The following is a 19,406-nucleotide window of genomic DNA, read 5'->3' as shown; positions in this document are numbered from 1 at the left end:
AACATGCAAACCCACCTTGTAAGATAGACGCACTCCGGCTTGCTTCTGACAAGAATCTTTGTACAATATATGAATGTATATTAAATGTGACTCTAAAATTTTCATGCTATGCTGTAGATGATTACGTCTGTGTTGTAGTTGGAGATTGTCCAAGTTGTGGAGTTGGTGTAGATGGAGTTGGCGGTGATTGTAGCTTCCTTTGAGCTTCATCAGCTGCTTGCCTTGTGGCGGCTTGTAGATGGTCAATTTCCTTCGAGAGGAGCTTTAGAAGACTCTTGACCTCCTCTATATCATCTTGAAGCTCACTGATATCGTTCTTGACATTCTGTTTCTCGTTGGCCAGCTTCTTGCGAGACCTATACGACTCGTAGAAGATAAGCAGCCCCGCCACAGAAAAGATAAACGTCTCCGACAAAAAATTTGCTCCGCTTTCGATGGCCTTTTTATCGTTCAACGGCCTGATCTTGATCTTGTTCTCCCCCAAGAGCTTCATCCGCAACCTCACGTCAGTGGCGTGCACCGTCTGGGCGATCCGAATACACGTTCGCTTGAAGCCCTCGTTGTTTTTCGCCTGGGCCTTGAGCCCGTTGGCTATAGGTTTTGCCACTGTCCGCACTAGAAGCGACGTGACTTTCAATGCAATCCCACTCATCCAGGGAAGATTTGGGAGAGTCCAATGTGGTTGTTAGAGACCTGCGACATGTACAGGCCAGTGGCAATGGAAGCAAAGGGACCATTTTGGTAGGAAAAGGGTCTGAGATTTTTGTATTTGGGGAGATCTGATAGTTTCTTTTTCTTTTTCTTTATTTCTTTTTTTTTTTTTATTAGTATGCTGAAGTTTGTAGATTGTTTGTTTGTCTTTGTTGAAGCTCGTGGAGGAAGTGGTCAATTTGGTAAGAAAGTGACATTTCGCAGCCATTCTTCCAAATCGAGAAGCCAAGGCCACAGAAGGTGCACGGTGAAGATCACATTGAGGATGTGGAGTAGACACAATCAAAGGAATTGGGCGAAGAGGTTTTCTGAGAGATCCGAATGGTATAGTGAGGCATTTACCGGTTGGACTATTCATATATTCTGAAGACGATGGACTGTCTGAGGTTGAGTAATGCCAGTTGGAGGAAAAATTTGCTGAGAGAAGAAGGGATTGGTAAACAAAAGTGCTGGATTCGAGCTCATCTCGAGATGAGCTCGAGATGAGCTCGAGTTTGGTGTTCTGACTCAGCACGCTTCAGTGGTGCTTGAGTAGATACTTTACAAGGGCATTTATTTTTCTTTTATAGAGAACCGCCATAGAGGACAGTTTGAATAGTTCTCGCTACAAGCGGCGCTTCAGTAAATTCATTGCAAAACTTTATATTGAAAGTCGATTTTCATGATTTCTAGCGGTACGTCTTACGCCACATCGATGAGACCCTTTCGCAGCCATTTCCACTGGTGAGACTGGCAGCAAGTTCTAGCATGATCGAAGCAGACCTCAAATGAGGCAATTTTTGTTAGTGATGTGGCAGCATCCAGAGACAGACTACATCTCACTACTCTTACAATCCATGTAGGAGAATTGTATGGTGCAAGTCAGATTCCCACTGAGTCTAACTCATCGCCATCACACTACCAACGCCAACCAAGATTGACCAGCAATTCACCCTTCATAACAACTCCAATTTCGTCAATCCACATCCACGCTTCCAGTGACCAGCAACAACCTCTGGCTCCTTTTGCCCGAGTGCACCAATTCCACAGAGTTGCCTTCTCTATCGCCGACGGGGGCCTCATCGGTGTTAGGCCCACCAGCGCAAACGGAACCAAAAAAAAGATCCAACGGGCAAGGTGACGTAGCGAGGCTTGACCTCCAAGAAAAGTCACTGGGTCCACGTCTGTTGGCTTTCACAGCGTTTGTTGGTTCACCTGCGACTTGACGAAATGGCTGCAAAATGCGATGGCCCCAGACGAAGAAGCAACCTCGAGAAGCCGTCGAGTGCAAAAGGAAAAAAAAAAAAAAGAAGGTCAAAAATAAATTGAAGAGGATTGCGTAGTTGGCAAAGGTTAGAGCGACATCGAGTGACAATGGGGATCTACGAGTTTCCGATCTCCGTTGGTCGACCAATTCCGTGGCTACACTGCCAGTTCCACTGATGATGATCTCTACTGAGCACAAGCTACAACACCAACAGCAGCAGAACTGCGGCTACATCACCAACAGCAGCAAAATTGCGAGTACAACACCACCACCACAACCACCACCACAACCACCCAGAGGCGTGCATCTACGTCGAGAATCCCAAAATCTTGGAAATCGCCCTCAACGCCCAATAAGGTTCAGCGTTGAGTTGGACCGCCTGCGCGGTGGTAGCGGGTGTTCGGCGCCCACCGGGGTGAGCACTAAGGTCAGGGGCCACTACAACTCACACACCCCAGGAAACCAGTAACCCCAGTAACCCAGTGATCCTCGACTCCTTACTCAATTTCAATCTCCCATTCTGGTCAATTAACCTACTCTTTAATTTCCATTTTTTTTTTTCTACAATAACCTCCATTGGCTCTCTAAATCCTCCATTGGCTCTCTATCATCTGTGCGTGGTTTCCCTGTTGAGAAGGTGTACGCTAGGCCCACTTGCCCCAGGCAGTCCACGAGGCCCACTTAGCTCCAGAGGGGGACAATGAAGCACCGCACCACCGCAAATAGCGGCTTGTTCATTTTTTTTTTCTTGGGCCACCCGTCGCACTTTTTGGGCCTCCTCTACCGCTGCTCGTCCCAGAGGAAGGCAGCGAGGGCCTTTAGACCCTCACAGCGACCAAAGCCCAGGCTCAACTCAAACACCGAAAACACCGCTTTGACGATGAAACAGCATTTTTGGGTGAATGGAGTTTTGTCAATTAATCGTGATTGCCGTACTCCTAACTTGACCTCGCTAGGTGCTGTGGGGGTGTCCCCACAACGACCCTCTCGGAGTCGCTCGCTCGCCCTGCGCCAGAATGAAACTGGCGCTGTTTCGGAACCTCTCTCCGGGGAAGATGGCCTCCCTCCCTCCACCAACCCTTAGGGCCATTGTGGTCCTGCATCCAGCGCCCCGCAAAAAGTGACATTTCACTTAGAGCCTTGGTTGTCTCGCTTTCTGTGGGGTCGAGCGCTACATCGTATTTCATCTCCCTTTGCAGCCACCATTATAAATACCCCCTCGATCCTTTTCCGTTAAGCTTTTTTTTGATCTTTTAGTTCTTCTTTTTTTCCCTTCTCCTCCATCATCTCCAAAATGCCTGAATCTTTGCTCATGGAACAACAGAAGGCCCAGAACCCACCAAAGGGTTTCTTCGAAAGGGCCACCCGCAAGCCTCACTTGGAAAGCTTGGATGACTACTACAAATTGTACAAGCAGTCGGTGGAAGACCCCTACACGTTTTTCGGAACCCAGGCGAAAAAACTCTTGTCGTGGTCAAGACCCTTTGACGAGACGCGTTACCCCAGAGAAACCACCAACGACTTTGTCAATGGCGATTTGCCTGCGTGGTTTGTTGGTGGCCAGTTGAACGCCTGCTACAACGCAGTTGACCGCTGGGCCATCTCGCAACCAGACAAGCCTGCCATCATTTACGAAGGTGATGAACCCTATACCGGCTACACCATCACCTACGGCGAGTTGTTGAAGCAAGTTTCCAAGTTGGCCCAGTGCCTTGTTCGCTTGGGCGTCAAGAAGGGCGACACCGTTGCCGTGTACATGCCCATGGTGCCAGAGGCCTTGGTGACGCTTTTGGCCATTGTCCGTATCGGTGCTGTTCACTCTGTGATTTTCGCTGGATTCTCCTCTACCTCGTTGAAGGACAGAATCGTCAATGCCGACTCAAGAATTGTCATCACTGCTGACGAGTCCAAGCGTGGCGGCAAGACCATTGAGACCAAGAAGATCGTCGACGAGGCCCTCAAGGACTTGCCCCAGGTGAGAAACGTGCTTGTGTTCAAGAGAACAGGTTCTACCCACGTGCCTTTCCACAGACCAAGAGACTTGTGGTGGCACGAGGAGCTTGACAAGTACGGCAACTACTTTCCTCCAGTGCCTTGCGACTCCGAGGACCCCTTGTTCTTGTTGTACACATCGGGCTCCACAGGTAAGCCAAAGGGTGTCCAGCACAATGTGGCTGGCTACTTGTTGGGCGCTGCTTTGACTGCGAAGTACACCTTTGACTTGCATGAGGATGACATTCTCTTCACCGCCGGTGACATTGGATGGATCACCGGGCACACCTACGTGGTTTACGGTCCTTTGCTCAACGGTGCTACCACCGTAGTGTTTGAAGGTACACCAGCATACCCAGACTACTCCCGTTACTGGCAAGTGGTGGACAAGTACAAGGTGACCCAGTTCTACGTTGCCCCTACTGCTTTGCGTTTGTTGAAGAGGGCTGGCACCTCTTTCATCGAGAAACACAAGTTGGACTCCATAAGAGTGTTGGGTTCTGTTGGTGAGCCTATTGCCGCCGAGGTGTGGCACTGGTACAACGACAACGTTGGCCGTGGCAAGGCCCACATCGTCGACACTTATTGGCAGACTGAGTCTGGCTCTCACTTGTTGACCCCAATGGCTGGTGTCACCCCCACAAAGCCTGGTTCTGCTTCTTTGCCTTCCTTCGGTGTCACTGCTCACATTTTGGACCCCATCACTGGCGAAGAGTTGAAGGAAGACGGCGTGGAAGGTGTATTAGCCATCAAGGATGCTTGGCCCTCGATCGCCAGAGGAATTTACAACGACTACGCCCGCTTTGTCGACACTTACTTCAGTGCCTACAAAGGCTACTACTTCACGGGTGATGGTGCTGCTCGTGATAAGGATGGCTTCTTCTGGATCTTGGGCCGTGTGGACGATGTGGTCAATGTTTCTGGCCACAGATTGTCCACTGCCGAGATCGAGGCTGCTCTCATTGAGCATCACATGGTGGCTGAGAGTGCTGTTGTCGGTTACGCTGATGAGTTGACGGGCCAGGCTGTCGCCGCCTATGTTTCTTTGAAGTCGACCTTCAAACCTGATGACAAGGAGACCGTTGAAAACGTGAAGAAGGAGTTGATTTTGACTGTTCGCAAGGAGATTGGCCCATTTGCCGCCCCCAAGTTGATCTTGTTGGTGGATGACTTGCCCAAGACACGCTCAGGTAAGATTATGAGAAGAATCTTGCGTAAGGTATTGGCCGGAGAGGAAGACCAGTTGGGAGACATTTCGACCTTGTCGAACCCCAGTGTGGTGTCACAGATCATCGATGTTGTGAAACAGTCTAGAAGGTAAGCTATGCTATATATTTAAGTTATTGTTGTCAAGAAATTTTAAAGATTCGATCTGAAGTCGAACTCTGAAGTAGGGGACAACAAATGGTAGCGGTGTTGACAGATACATACAGTCAGATGCCCCACTCTGTAAGTACACTAAACATTAGAGTCAATCCACACAAACCAAAATGTACCGGCATCAAATGCAATAAATAACCCCCAAATAAATAATGCAACTACTTTTCAAACCCCATCAAGGCCCCAAGGACCTTGCTTCCACCGTTTGCAACGACTCCACTAGCGCCTTTGCCGTGGGTTTTGCTGCAACCACACTGGCACTAATGCCCTTCAGCACCAAGTACTCCTCTGTGGTGGGCCCGATGCTTGCAACCCTCGTTCCGCGTAGACTCTCGATCTCTTGCCTCTGCAACCTCTCCACAATCTCCTCTGTGCCCTGAGGACTGAAAAACACAATCCAATCAACTGGCTCCTCGCAACACCGAAGAAAATGGTCCACGATCCCACGCTTGCACTCTGTCTTGTAAATGACAACCTCCTCGATGTTAACTCCCTGGCTCCTCAATTTCACGGGAATGATATCCTTACGAATTGTGCCTGTAAAGAACACGATCTTCTGCTTCTTGCTCCGATCCATCTCTTTTAGGATGATGTCAGCGAGAACAGCACCACTGCCTGCGTCGGAGCCTCCTCTTACATCGCTGAAGCCATTTGCTTTAAGGATCTCCTCTGTCGCTGGGCCCACCGTGTATCCAGTTTTCGATCTAATCCTTGATGCCAAATGAGTGGATTGTTTGCTGATTTCGTTCAAGCAAAGATGAAATACTTCCACTGCCCGTTGCAGTGTAATAATAAAAAGGTCGGTTTCCTCGAGAAATTGCCTGCTACAGAGGAAGTTGGTGGTTTCTTCCACGCTCACGGGACAGTGATTGAGTAGCGGGATGAACTCTGGTGTATGGCCCAATGCCGTGAACGTCTCGTGGTACGTGTCCACGGGGGTGGTTTTGTTCTTGAGCATGAGCACTCTCATGGAGAGATGGTTTTGTTTTGAAAAGCTTGTTGATGAATTTCTTTCGATAAGTAGGTGATGCTTGACTAATGCCCTTTAAACTGAATCTCAGTGGCTGCGCGCTGTCACCATCATTAACCACATGTGGATGCAAATCCTACAACAAATCGTCCATGAACCATTAGTTATTAATCATATATATACGCCGATAAACCCCATGAGACGTCAACCCTTGATCGCCTTCAGCGCCCTGTTGACGGCCTCTTTCCTAAAAACTCTAGTGATTCGTTCGTTGCCAACCATAAAGTTGCCGATGGTGTCACGCCCCATCTCCTTGAACTTTTCAACAAATCCAACCTTCTGCCCCGTGATGCCAACGTACAAAAACAATCCAATGATGAAAACCAAGATCGGGAGCCAGAAGAACAACAACATCTTGTCGCTTTCCACCGTCTTACGTGGGTGGTTGATGTATGAGATCACCATGTCCTCCGAAGAGTCGGATGCGAGCCCCGCGTCTTCCTCCGTAGCTGATCTCTTGCGAGTGGCCAGCGTTCCTTCCATGTTTTGTTGTTCACTGAGTGCTCTCTCCTGTTGTGTCTTGGGCTTCTCGCCCACAGACGAATGCCCAAATGGGAAAAGGTCATCATACGAAGGAAGCTCTGCATCGCTGTTGTCGCTGTGGAAAACGGCATTCTTCATCTTCTGCCATAGCCCGTTCTTCTTGGATGCATCGGGAAGCCTCTCGCTGTCTCTGTCTTCGTCACCGGACTCGTCACTGTCATTTGCATCACTGCTTTCGTAGTCTTTGTAGTCATCATCGTAATCATCATCCTCGTAAATGCCATTGCGGAAATGTTCCCGAATTGGTTCTCTATCGTGGTCGGAGAAATCATCATCCGAGTCGAGTTCAGAGTCTGCGAAATCCGAAGAATCGTCTCCGTACCCGTCGGGTGAACTTGGCCTTGTTACACTGTCGTAGGCTCTGTCAAACACATCGGCATCTCGTGAGTCTTGTGCCTCTTCTGTGGACGATTCAATCACCATCTTTGAGATGTGTTTTCCGTAATCAATCATGAACAATGAGTTCAAAGAGTCAACACTGTATGATTTTGTCAACTCATCATCAACAGCGTCTCTGCCCGAATTGTTCACGCTACTCACGTCGTCTGAAGTGTAGTTTTCCGCCTCAAGTTTGCTGAAGACATCCAACACATTGATATCGCAGTAGTCCTTCAAGAATTTATCGTTTGCCAATCTCATGTTCCAGTTGGACTTGCATTCAATGAACACCTTCATCAAATCGCGATGACCGCACATGGAGGCAAAGAATAATGGCGTCAATCCTTGGTTGTCTTTGATGTCAATCTTGCACCCATGAGTAAGAAGGAACTTAATCAAATGAGTGTAGTTCTTCAATGTGGCGAGATGCAACAAGGATTGGCCTTGATTGTTGCATAATTGCCAGTTTGGAATAATGATTGGACAATTTGGCAAATCCACCAAAGAGAGGAAGTTAATTAGGATCTCTTCGGTGGATAACTCAGACTTCACTAGCTGCTCCACGGCCTTGTGAGCATTGTCATACCATTCTTTACTGGCCTGATTCATATCCGACACATTCGTTTGCTGTGATGGAGTGTTGCCGCTACTACCAGCTTGCGAGTCAGAACCGACAATGCGCTTGGCAATGTTCTTCGCGTCTTCCAACTTTCCATTCATCTTCAAACCGACGATTTGTAATGCAAGTTCAATAAGCTGACGATCCGTATCGTCAGTGTACGTGAAAATCAGTTGCTGATTGACTGGGATGACATGTTCTAGACTTTCAAAGCTAACCAAGACTTGTCCAGGTTGAGCAGCAGGCGGAAGATAGGTCACCATAGTGCTTTCTGACCAGCAGTGGGTAGCCAAAGAGTTTTTAGAGCCAAACTTTACATTGAGACCAGGACGGAAGTTGAAGCCTAAAAGCGTGACTTCGATACCGCCTCTGATAGGGCCTTGGGCAGGAATAATCTTTTGAATCATAGGATGATTACTGGCTTGCTGCATAACGCCGAACAGTTGTTGCAGACGTTGCCTTGGGATAGGCAGCGCTTGCATCAGCTGCGTGAAAGAGCCATGAATAGAGCCCTTGTTGACAGGATGCAAACCGTTCTTTGAGTTCATATTGTGAATGGACGTGTTGGTATCACTATTGCTGAGAGGCGACAAGCCGGTGGAGCCATTGTACATGGGATTACCTGAGTTGTTACCGGAGTCGTCAAAAGACATCTTCTTTCTCTTCGTTCCTCTAGGACCAGAGAATGAGTCTGTATTGGTATCAGTGTTGACTAAGGCCTCTGAGTTCGAGTCATCAATCGAGTTGGGCGAGAGTGGATGCATGCCATCGGTGCCTTCGCCATTGAGATCTTCACTCTTGACGATTCTAGGCTTTGCAGAGGTGGATTCTCTGGCACCGCTCTGGTTCTTTTTCCTGTCCATGATCATAATTGGATCCAGCAAGTGCTTAGCCACAACCTCGCCCAGGTAGTTTTTCACGACGAAAAGAAGTTTGAAACCGTTCTGCTCCTTGTGATGCCTGCAATAGCATACGATTCTAATGGAAAAATCTAGACTCTTGCATGGATCATCCATAAGACCTGTTGGAGGAGCAAAACTGACAATCTCTTTGGAATTGTAAATAATAGCTTTTTTAACCATGTCTTCGTTACTCCACATATTGGGGAGGTTCTTGTTCATAGAGGAGTTTGGTGAATCAGCAGCGTCTGCAGGGCCCGATTTAGATCTCGAGGCTCTCTTCTGCTCTCTTTTGATGCACCGTTTGCAGATGTTGCACGAAGTCTTACCATCTGAAGTTAGCACATAGGTATCCATGAAGAGCATGTTTTCTTTCAAGAACTCGGGCAAGGCGTCAACGGGATTCTGCAAGCAATGCTTTGTCTTTGAAACCAAGTCTTGGGGAATGCGTACCAAAGTTTCCTTCGGCGGTGGGCTGAAGTTGAAGCGCAACTTTGTCTGCGTCTCCACTCTCGAGTAGGTGGGCAAGTCAAGTACCTCCAAATTATAAGGAAGCAGTTTCATCGTTTCTGGAGAGAAATCCAAGTATGACGAATCTTCAAGCTCCAAAGAGTCCGGGCACACCTTCTGGTTGAGGGTGCCAAACTTGATATTCGATACCTCTTTACGCACAGCTTCATAGGTGGCTAAGGTCGAGTCGTTCGGCAGGTGTTTCGGACTATCGTTTGCAAAGGATTCCCGCTCAAAGTTCTCGTGGGAAGCGTCGTACAAGTAGTTCTGGTCGGGCAGAATATCCTGGGACATGGTGTTTGCCTGGCCTTCGTCCAAAAGGTCATCTTCATGCTTCAACTTGTGGAAAATGGAGTCGAAATCCTGATGAAGCGGGCTGACGCCATTGGAGTTCAACGGCGTGTTCCCGTTGACCAGGTCAAACACCCGCTGGTCCAAGAACTCGCTGAGGATGTCGCCGTCATCGTGGTCCTGGTGCAAGAGGACGTTGTGGTCCACAACCATATCGTCAGCAAAGGCCATAGCGGGGCCGATTTGATCAGGATATAAAGTGTGTGGATAAGGTGAAGAGAGGCGAAAAGGACAAAAAGCTGGTGTTCACCGTTGTAAATGTTCTTAAGTGTTCGGTGTTCAGTAGTGAAGTTTTAGTGACTGTGTGCCGAGGTTTCAGCACGCGAAGGTTAATTTTTTTTTTTTTTTTTTCTTCCTTGCAAAGGGTCCCCTCAGGAATAGGAGAGGTATAAAAAGCAGAAGCGGTTGAAACCTCCACGCACGACAAGGATACAATGTACGGGTGTGTTACGAGGATCCTCGAGAAACAAAGGAGAATGGAGGTACGGGTTCTTCTGGTTTGGGGGAGCAGGGCAGTGTCAATTACGCCACGCAAAGTGTAATACCAAAGTCTGGAAAGAGAAGTTTAGGTGTGGGTGGTAGGGGCAAAACAAGGTCGCACCTGGGGGTTTTTGTTGGGTACCATGTTGGGGCGCGCAAGAGGCAGGCTGAAAAAAACAGAAACGACAAGGGAAAAAAGTGAATAGATGGGAGAAGCAGTGGGTCCGTCCTGCACACAGCGCGGGCCAGGGCAGGGCAGGGCAGGCAGGCAGGCGCCAGGCGCAAGTAGACTCTGGCCGATGCTTGAAAAAGAACGCAATATCGGGCACCCTTTTGACTTGAATTCCAAAGCAAAAGTGCAAAAGGACGAGGAATGCTTGAATATAGCGGAATCTCAGTGAAGATCTTCTTCCAAACGCTAATTGTATGGAAACTGGCCTGAAGTGATGCTCCTATGGTGCGTGCGCCAGGTGCCTTCATGCTTTTTTTTTTTGCACCCATTGAGAAGAAAGCACCCACCCGGGAGATAAGGCGGGCAGCCACCGGGTAAGGCCAGCAAATGCAAGGTTTGCGGGATTAATGTGGTGGAAGTGATCTGGCCACCATTGTGTTTTCTTTTTCCTTGTGGGAGTGTTTCCCGTGTGATTACTGTGTGATTACTGTGTGGTTTCGTAATTGACTTAGCTTTGCTGTGGGCGGGCTCACCTGGAAAAATGTACCTTACAGAGTGCGAGAGTGGGAGAGTGGGAATGTGGTAGAAACCAAAGAGATTGGCAAAAGGATCGACAAATCCGAAGAAGCGCATGGAAATTGTTATCTTCATTTATCTATCACTTTTGCTTTGCTTTGTTTCTTTTTGCGATTGCTTTACAATGGCGCTGGCAATGGACAATGTAGATGAAAGCTCGGGGAGGGAAGCGCAGGTCCGGAGATTCAGGTTTTTCAGCAGCCGCTGGTGAATTTTGAGAGGAGCATGCTGCCAGGCCTCTGATGCACGGTCCCTTTAATATCCGCACAGGGGGGCTAAACGAGGGTCACAAAAATGGGAGGTGTAGTTGTGGAGATTCGTTAATCATGAATGAGCGCTGATACCTTGGAAGCTAAACTCAGCAGACAGTCTTTGGTTCTCTAGGCTTAATGATGATCTTGAAGAGAGAAAGTTTGTGTTCACTTGCAGAGTGACCTATATTTTCGGACTTTAAGATTTTAGGATATGCCTTATATGTTCATCAGCTTGTAGAGAAGTTTTACTGTCCATGACCTTACCCGGTGGTATAGAGCTTGTGATACAAGTGATGACCATTTTTGGTGCTACAGGATCGATGACACAAGCAGTTCTATGAGTTCAAAACGAGATCTGTCCATCAAAATTTCTCTGGGATGGAGCTTAATTCGTATCTGGGTAAGTGGAGACCTAACGGTTTCTTCTCGTAGAATGGCTGCAAAATGTGCCTTCAGCCACACTGCCACATACAATAGGAAACCAACTCCTACACACATACGTTGAGCGGTTATCTGGCTTATTCTTTCATCAAATCTGTAGATGACTTTTTCATTACATAAAATTATGACCCCAATCTTGCCTGACTACGGGGGCCCACGCCCGTGGTGTACGGGTGTAACCTTGTTCTGGGTAACCATAACTAACGATAACTACGTGGCTACGTGATCTTCTCGAAGGTAGCACTGCACACGCATTCCGTCACGCATTCCTCCTGGTTTAAAAGGCAACATAGGCAAGATGCTTGTCGTATCTGTCACATGACTCACGGCACGTGCGCTTGATCACGCTCTCGCCTCTCCATCAAAATTTCCTCTAGCGCTTCTATCCAATCAGCCCATCTAATGCCAAAAAACACCCTTTACGTGACAGGGTTCACCAAGGAATCCAAGGCGGCTGATTTAGCGCCTGAGTTCGAAAAGTACGTTTCCTCCTAATTCCCCGCAGGAATCAAAAGTCCACAAATCCTCATTGTCTCCCTCCCATGGAATATTTCCATGATCTGTCCATTCACTCAATCACAACTTCCTTCCTCCTCCCTCCCAATCCTGCTACCCAATTCCCTCCTCCAATTCTCTCCAAAGCCTCTCCACCTTCTCCTTTCTTCTTCTTTTCTTGATTTGTTGTTGTCTTTTTTGATCCCTCCAGTCCAGTCCAGTCCTGTTCAACTAACATCATTAGATACGGCGAGCTCGTCCGACTCGATATCCCTCCTCCAAGAACCGACGACGGTGAAAAATACGCGTTTGTTGAATATAAAAACGAAGAAGATTGCGAGAAGGCCTTGGAGCTTGATGGAAAATCATTACCTTATGCCAAACCAGGTGGATTAGTGGTTCAAGTGGCCCGGTCCGACCCTTATAATCCTAGACGCGGTAGAGGTGGTCCTAGAGGTGGATTTAGAGGTGGCCGTGGCTACCCAAGAGGTGGTGGCTACGGAAGAGGTGGATACGGTGCTCCTCCTTATAGTGCTCCTTACCCTCCACCAAGAGGCGTCCGAGGCGGTTATGGGTATGGCTACGGCTACGAGAGAGGTGGCTACGGCTACCCTGGTCCTCACCCGTATCCTCCTCCACGTGGCGGCCGTGGCGATCCATATTATGGCGGAGGTTACGGCTACGGTAGAGAGCCTTATGGCTACAGAGATAGAGGATACAACGACAGGGGCCCCCCTCCTGACGAAAGAGACCAGCCATATAGAGACCGTGCGGACAGATACATAGGAGAGCGTCGTGATGAGAGTCGTGGTCGTGATTTCGAGCGTAGAGACCACGGGGACGGAGATTCAACGAGTCGCAGCCGAGAAAATTCAAAGCATCCTCCCCACGAGTCGAATGGAACCGATGAGTTCTCGCGTGGGCGCTATTCTCGTTCTGCTTCTCCTCAAAGAGAAAGGGAAAGATCCCGTTCCCGCTCACCAAGTCGTTAAGAGACGTTAAGAGTATATATAAATTACTAATTCTTGATATGAATTGTAGATTTTAGGGGGCTTCTTTAAACTTCATGCTACAACTTAAGTCAGTATACATTCGTGGACACATGAATGGTCGTCCATCGGATGTAGTATGAGCCTATGCATGCGAGCACCTCCAGCTTTTGAAGAGGTCAATTTGAGTCAACAAGGTATGATTGGTATGCATGACTATAGATGAAAGCTGACTTTCAAAGTTGATGAGTAATTGTTCTTCTTTTTTATGATGGCTGAGTCTATAATGCGTTCATCGAGAAGGTTCCCAAATGGGCTGAAGGTTCGTAACCTCTAACGCCTCCAAATCCCAGACCAGCGAGAAAAGCACCCCCTCCGACGCCTCCCATATACTTGTTGGAAGCGTAACGATTGGTGTTTCTTGTCCTGGTCTCCTGCAAAGTCAAGAATACAGTCGTAAGCACTAAATTGTCGTAATCAACACTAGAGGCCAATGAGAGATTAACATGTGGGTCCATGGTTGTGTTGTCCTGGTATAACTCCACTTTCCCTGACTCGGAGTATTTCTTTGGAAATAGCGGTGACTCATCCATGTAGGCACACGAATCAAGGAAGCGCCCAAACGGAGGCATCTTGTTTAAAATGTATGTTCTGATGGAAGAGCGCAGAAGCGGACCATCATCATCAGTGAGAATGGGGTTCTTTGGATTGGGTATTGGGTTTGGATATTCCTCTGGAGGTGTCAGGCCAGGGCAATCGTTTAAGTTGATCGTGGAGTTGGACTTTCTGTATGCGTCTTGCATCAGTTTGTCTATGATGTTATCACAAAGCGAGGGCTGCCGGCTGCCCAACACAAGCAATTTCATTTCTGGATTGTAGCTCATTAAATAAGGATTAGTCAACGAGGTCCCTGATATGCGGAAACGTGTATCCTTGTAGTTGAAGTCAGCGAAAGGCCTGTGGTTGTTCTGAAATACCAACATCTTCATCGGTGGTCTATCTTCAGGGGTGAAATGGAAGATGTACCGTCGGTACAGAGAAAAGTTTTTGACGTGGACGGTGCAAAAAACGTACAGCTCGTAGTTCTCGTCCTCGTCGTCCTTGTCGCTAGGTCGTAGCGGCACCTGGCGATATCTTCGATAAACCATGTAGGGAACTTTTTTCCTGAAGGAAGACATGTAAGGACTGACGATCTTGAGGATGGGCAAGCCTTCGCCACGCAATTTGTAGTCCACGGGAATGATATGCTGTCTCTGGTCCACCACACACCCCTTCTCTAAAAGAGGCCCTGCGTTCTCCTCCGAGGGCGGTTTTCCTTTGACCTTTTTGATATTGCCCTCTGCGTCGTAGATTATGAAGGAATTCTTGCTAAGTTTCTTCATGTTGGAGCGCAAATACCTAAATTTCTCAAAGCTGATGGCGTCAGGAAACACATACGTAGTGCCCTTGATAAACTCTCTGCCCACAATCAAGCTGCGCTTCAAGTTCCACACCGTCGTGGGACGTCGAAGAATACACTCGCCGGACCCCAGCTCGGAGATCACCGTCTCGTCGTCGTCCGAAGTGCCATCTTCTATGCTGACCCCATTTCGCTCGGGTGCCCCGATCCTGAGCTCCTCTTGGCGCTCAGCTCGAAGCCTGTTGATCACGTACGGCAAGTACTCTGTGTAATTCTCGGTGTATGTTTCTTGGAGATCCCATCGGTGGGATTTCGGCTGCGCAAGCGTCTCAGTCTCTGAAAGAGCCACGCTTTCCTCGTCCAAGAGGCTCCGTAGCTCGCTCGAGTCCTGTGGAGGAGGTGTAACCTCTGAGACGTTGGCCGAGTTGATGGAGTGCAAGATTTCCACTTCATTGGGAGCAGGAAGACTCAAGCGGCGCTGGAACGGCTTCACGTCGCCATGGGATGCGGAGTTTGACCTTGATTTGCGTCGGAAGATGCGCTTCATCAAGAAGTAGTGAACGAGACTAACACTGAGAGAGTGTGAGGCAAGATAACGGTAATATAGGATGGAGCGGCTGAACAGGCAGGAAGCGAGCACGAGGCACAAATCCCGCAGGAAAAGGGCAGGGACTAATTATGGTTCCGAGACTGGATGTATGGAAGGTGGCAATCGCTTTGTTAAGAAGTGGTGCAGCTGACAAGAAAGCGTTAAATGGGCTACTCCGTGATTTAGATCTTCAGGCTAGGTCACCTTGGAATTCTACTGTCGATGAGGGCCGCGAATGGGTGCAAAATATGCACAGGTAGAAACTAAATGTGTGGAGAGAGAGGATAAGGGAGAGATCTGAGGGTAATTGGTTCATTTTTTTTTTCTTCTTTTCTTCTGGGATTATAATCTGTTGTTAAATCGGGACGGAGTAGACGGAGAGATCGGGGTTGACGGAGAAACAGACCGTGATGGACGTTCGGGCTACGTTCACTGTGGGGAGTGAGAAATTTTGCTGCCACCAGGTACTTCTGCAAGAGAACAAAGTGCGATGTATACTAAAAACAGTGGGGAATGGGATACCAACTAAGGAAGATTGAAAACCGATGAATTTTTGATCGCTTTAGCAGGAAATCCAGATTTTTGCCAAGTCCGAATAGCTCTATGTGATGCTGATTTTAGGTGCAAAGTGTGGCCATTTTTGCTGCACCCCGTTGCCTCAGGGCTGGTTTGAAATGGTTGCAACCTCGCATGGTGACTTTCTCGTCTCTGTAAGTGGTCCGGTAATGTTTCGGTTCCATGAGCGTAGTCAAGTATTTTCTTCAACCTCATAGAAGGTGGATGGTCTTGAAATCGAAGAGGGAAAAATTTTTTTCTTTTTATTTTTTTTTTTGTCACTGTTTTCTGTTTGCAACCTTGGACCTCACGAAACAAGTCTAGCTCGAGGACTTCTACATCACAGATTTCTTGTTAGCTTTCCTGCTTTCACCTGAACCAAAGTATACTGCGAGCTTGGCACATTGGGGGCAAACCCAGGCACCCCACTCAGCAAGGTACAAAGTCCCACAATCTGTTTAACTTGCAAATTGTCATCAGTCAACGCTCCAGAGCACCACAAGATGTCAGGGCCAGTGCTGATTATTCGCTGAGCTGCCTCAACTGAAAATCCTTCTAGCAAAATGCTTACTCTTTAAAACATCCTCGTTTATTTTATGGCAACATGAGCAAGATAAGTAACAGTTTTGCCTCGTTTAACTCGCATTCTTCATCGCCTCGGCTAGCAAGGTTGGGTGCACCTGGGACCCGTCTAACCTACAAGACTCACTGAAGCCGTCTAACAGATCCAGTGCAAATTTATTCTGATCAAACGGTGTCAATTTCACAATTCAATCTGATTTGAGCTCTACGCTTTCTACATTTCCATAAACTCATCCTACTACTCTATCACATTGTTTCCAGGGGCTCTCTCCGCTGAGCATTTTGCGAAATTCCACCGATTCCGCACCACCCATAGCAAATTCAGCAATCCAAACTATCCACCATATCTCTACGACCAGGAGTCAATTGCAAAAAATAGCGAAACTTTACTTCTAAAAGTGACCCCATTCACCCTGAGTTCACCTCTCTTTCTTCGAATTTCTGTGTCAATCCCCGATTTGTGGCCCCCTATTCCTTGCTTGCTCTGCAGTCTCGGTCGAGCCAATTGCCGCTGACGTGCTTGCCGCCTTCTGTCCTCCCTCGGCACTTCTGTGGCTCCCAGCAGACAACTCGACTTCACCCTAGTCAGTAGCCCTTTTTTCACAGAACTTTCAACTACTCAATTGAATAGTATCGTTTGAAATGCCTGCTCCTCGTCGTTCTGCTCGTGTCGCTTCTCGCGAAGAGCCTGTTGCCAAAAAGCCTAAAACTGAAGAGCCTGTGGAGGAGTCCGTTGAGAAAACTGGTGGCTCCGAATTGGAAGTGGGCGATGAACTTCCTTCGTTGACGCTCTTGGACGAGAAGGAGAATGAAGTGGACGTGGCAAAAGTAGCTAAGGAGTCAAAGTACTTGGTGATCTTCGCTTACCCCAAAGCCCTGACCCCTGGTTGTACTAGACAGGCGTGTGGGTTTCAGAGGTCATACCAAGACTTTGTCGACCGCAATACAAAGGTCTTTGGCTTGTCCACAGACAGCCCCAAGGCCCAACAGAACTTTGTTTCCAAGCAGGGTTTGAAGTACCCGTTGTTGTCTGATCCAAAGAGAGAGTTAATTGGTCTTTTGGGCGCTAAGAAATCGCCTTCGGGAACCAAGAGATCTCACTGGATCTTTGTTGACGGCAAGCTTGCCGTAAAGAAGGTGCAGGTTTCACCGGAGGATTCGTTTACCACGGCAATGAAGGACATTGAAAAGTTCGTCGCAGAGAACGGCGGTAAGAAGGATGAAGGTGAGCCAAAGAAGGAAGATGGAGAGGACGCCACTGAATCGAAAGAGGAACCCAAGGAGGAACCTGAGGAGGAACCAAAGGAAGAATCCAAGGAAGAGCCAAAGGAAGATGCCTCAGAAGCCACTTCAAAGGAGTCTGAGACGAAGGACGAAGAAAAATAGACGTTCAATCGGGAAATTGCAATTCGAAAAGTTCAATGATAATTTTTATGTAATGGCACAAGTGTAGATGCTATGCGTAGGTGCCTCCGAGGGCCTTACTTCGTTAAAAATGCAATCAGGTGAACAAGAAGCGCTACTAGAGCAGCGACTCTCGAAGCCCACCACCAATGCTGTACCACAAACGAGCAGTACTTGAAATCGAACTTCCACTCTTGTCTGTCGTAGTCAAACTGACCAGTGACGAGACCAGTCTGACCATCGTATTCTCCCATCATTGCCCTTACCACCACCTCGTGAATCGGTCGAGCGGCACCATCCTGGATAGGCTCTTTAGAAGCCACCCATTCTCCGTCCACGAGATTATAGTAGGATGAGCATCCTTCGTGATCGTGACCAGTCAAGATGAGACCTTCTTTGTCAGTGTTGGGAAATACAATATTCAACACTTTCTGAGACGTTTCGTGAAGAAGGTGGTTTTGTGAACGAAGCTTGCCGTTTTTGTAAGGTTCTTTTTCGTAGTTCTCATAATATCTATGCTCTGGCCCATCCACACATATGCCTTCTTCCTTGTAGAAGGGAATATGAGTCAACAAAACTGTAGAGCCTTTGAAGTCCCTGTTTGTTTCATTCAAGTGCTCCAAGAAAGACCAAGTAAATTTGAGAAAGTCCTCTTCCAAAGCTGGACCCTCCAACGTAAGAGAGTCGAGCACGACTAGCCTCCACTCTTCAGGCTCGCCCTTGTTGTACGTGATAACGTAATTATCCTGTCCAAAAAGATGATGGAACCTGGCCATATGCTGCCACGTTGCGTCTCCGCTGTACCCGATGTCATGGTTTCCTGTCAAGTTGATAAATAACGGATTTTGCAAATTGAGCTCTTTCTGATTTGGATGCACCCAATCGTAGACATCGTCGTACTTTCTCAGGTTAAATCTCACACCCAAATCCATGTTCCTTTCACGCTCGAGCCACGCCTGCCAGTCGTAGTTCTCGTGTTTTGCCCAGGTCTCCACCACCGTGCTCTTATAGTCGTCATCTCTGGGGAAAAGACGTTCTACAAAACGCAACGTCCGATTGTAGAATTCCGAGTCAAGAATCCACTGCGACGAGAACTGGTCCCCCATGACCGCCACGTGCGAAGGCTCCAACCTTGCCTTCATAATCTTGTAGATGTGGCCCAAGTAGTAGTCGTTTCCGTAGTTGTCGAGTCTCTTAATGTACTTTGTAGATGCCCAGTTTCCATTGATCTGCGGGTCTCCGAACGTTAGCATGTGTATATCAGCAACTTTGTCGTTGTTGTGTGTAGCATTGTTTCTTGGGGCTCGAAGTGACGGAAAGTTGAGAAGCAACGCTTGGAGATACACATTGTCCAAAGGCAAGTACTCGTTCAAGAGTGGGTACTTGGATTCCACGATCTCACCTTTCCACAGGCACTGACCGGGAGAATTGACGAGGTCAGGGTAAAAGTACACAAACAAGTTGAGGGCTACCGCCACAGCCGTGACGAGCCAGCGGAGTCTGGCAATCATCAACGAATTGTTGGAGAAAGAAGGTGGAGAGAAGTGACGAAGTGACGAAGTGAAGTTGTAGCCAGGTTGTGTGTAGGAGACGAGGCGGTGAGCTGATATGTGAAGACGGGAAGAGGCAAATCGAGCTGAGCGTTTTATTGCAGACTTTATGATGTTTGCTTGAGGCTCAATTGAAGACCTTTTTTTCGATGGCTGAGGCTGTTTGGTAAACTGCTGTTTGATATGGTAACCGTTTTCACAACCGCTGGCTACAACTGCTATGTAATGTGTACCGTCATTTTTCGCAGCCATTTCTTCGAC

General features: G+C 48.0%; 8 protein-coding genes across 8 annotated transcripts; 3 read left to right on the top strand and 5 right to left on the bottom strand. All coding sequences in view use genetic code 12, as the record gives it.

Moving 5' to 3' along the window:
* Window positions 1-121: 121 nt before the first annotated feature.
* On the bottom strand, window positions 122-652 carry CJI96_0002481 (uncharacterized protein; the record flags this gene model as incomplete). Its single annotated transcript, XM_029035999.2, has 1 exon — window positions 122-652. The coding sequence occupies one exon, from the start codon at window positions 650-652 to the stop codon at window positions 122-124; it is 531 nt and encodes a 176-aa protein (XP_028891241.1).
* Window positions 653-3,251: 2,599 nt separating this feature from the next.
* ACS1 (acetate--CoA ligase 1) lies at window positions 3,252-5,270 on the top strand (the record flags this gene model as incomplete). Its single annotated transcript, XM_029035998.2, has 1 exon — window positions 3,252-5,270. One exon carries the CDS (start codon window positions 3,252-3,254, stop codon window positions 5,268-5,270), a length of 2,019 nt encoding a protein of 672 aa, XP_028891240.2.
* Window positions 5,271-5,504: 234 nt separating this feature from the next.
* On the bottom strand, window positions 5,505-6,299 carry HEM4 (uroporphyrinogen-III synthase HEM4; the record flags this gene model as incomplete). Its single annotated transcript, XM_029035997.2, has 1 exon — window positions 5,505-6,299. One exon carries the CDS (start codon window positions 6,297-6,299, stop codon window positions 5,505-5,507), a length of 795 nt encoding a protein of 264 aa, XP_028891239.2.
* Window positions 6,300-6,503: 204 nt separating this feature from the next.
* SPT23 (Spt23p) lies at window positions 6,504-9,830 on the bottom strand (the record flags this gene model as incomplete). The annotated part of the gene is made up of 1 exon (XM_029035996.2): window positions 6,504-9,830. The coding sequence occupies one exon, from the start codon at window positions 9,828-9,830 to the stop codon at window positions 6,504-6,506; it is 3,327 nt and encodes a 1,108-aa protein (XP_028891238.2).
* A 2,154-nt stretch (window positions 9,831-11,984) lies between these two features.
* SLR1 (Slr1p) lies at window positions 11,985-13,069 on the top strand (the record flags this gene model as incomplete). Its single annotated transcript, XM_029035995.2, has 2 exons — window positions 11,985-12,061; window positions 12,322-13,069. The coding sequence occupies 2 exons, from the start codon at window positions 11,985-11,987 to the stop codon at window positions 13,067-13,069; spliced, it is 825 nt and encodes a 274-aa protein (XP_028891237.2).
* Window positions 13,070-13,347: 278 nt separating this feature from the next.
* CJI96_0002476 (uncharacterized protein) lies at window positions 13,348-15,012 on the bottom strand (the record flags this gene model as incomplete). Its single annotated transcript, XM_029035994.2, has 1 exon — window positions 13,348-15,012. One exon carries the CDS (start codon window positions 15,010-15,012, stop codon window positions 13,348-13,350), a length of 1,665 nt encoding a protein of 554 aa, XP_028891236.2.
* A 1,821-nt stretch (window positions 15,013-16,833) lies between these two features.
* DOT5 (thioredoxin peroxidase DOT5) lies at window positions 16,834-17,577 on the top strand (the record flags this gene model as incomplete). Its single annotated transcript, XM_029035993.2, has 1 exon — window positions 16,834-17,577. The coding sequence occupies one exon, from the start codon at window positions 16,834-16,836 to the stop codon at window positions 17,575-17,577; it is 744 nt and encodes a 247-aa protein (XP_028891235.2).
* Window positions 17,578-17,672: 95 nt separating this feature from the next.
* On the bottom strand, window positions 17,673-19,106 carry CJI96_0002474 (uncharacterized protein; the record flags this gene model as incomplete). The annotated part of the gene is made up of 1 exon (XM_029035992.2): window positions 17,673-19,106. One exon carries the CDS (start codon window positions 19,104-19,106, stop codon window positions 17,673-17,675), a length of 1,434 nt encoding a protein of 477 aa, XP_028891234.2.
* Window positions 19,107-19,406: the final 300 nt, after the last annotated feature.

This window comes from Candidozyma auris, chromosome 2 (assembly GCF_003013715.1).
Source record: "Candidozyma auris chromosome 2, complete sequence".
Taxonomy (NCBI): domain Eukaryota; kingdom Fungi; phylum Ascomycota; class Pichiomycetes; order Serinales; family Metschnikowiaceae; genus Candidozyma; species Candidozyma auris.
Note: the sequence above shows the minus strand (reverse complement) of the source record. Positions and strands in the feature narration are given on the sequence as shown.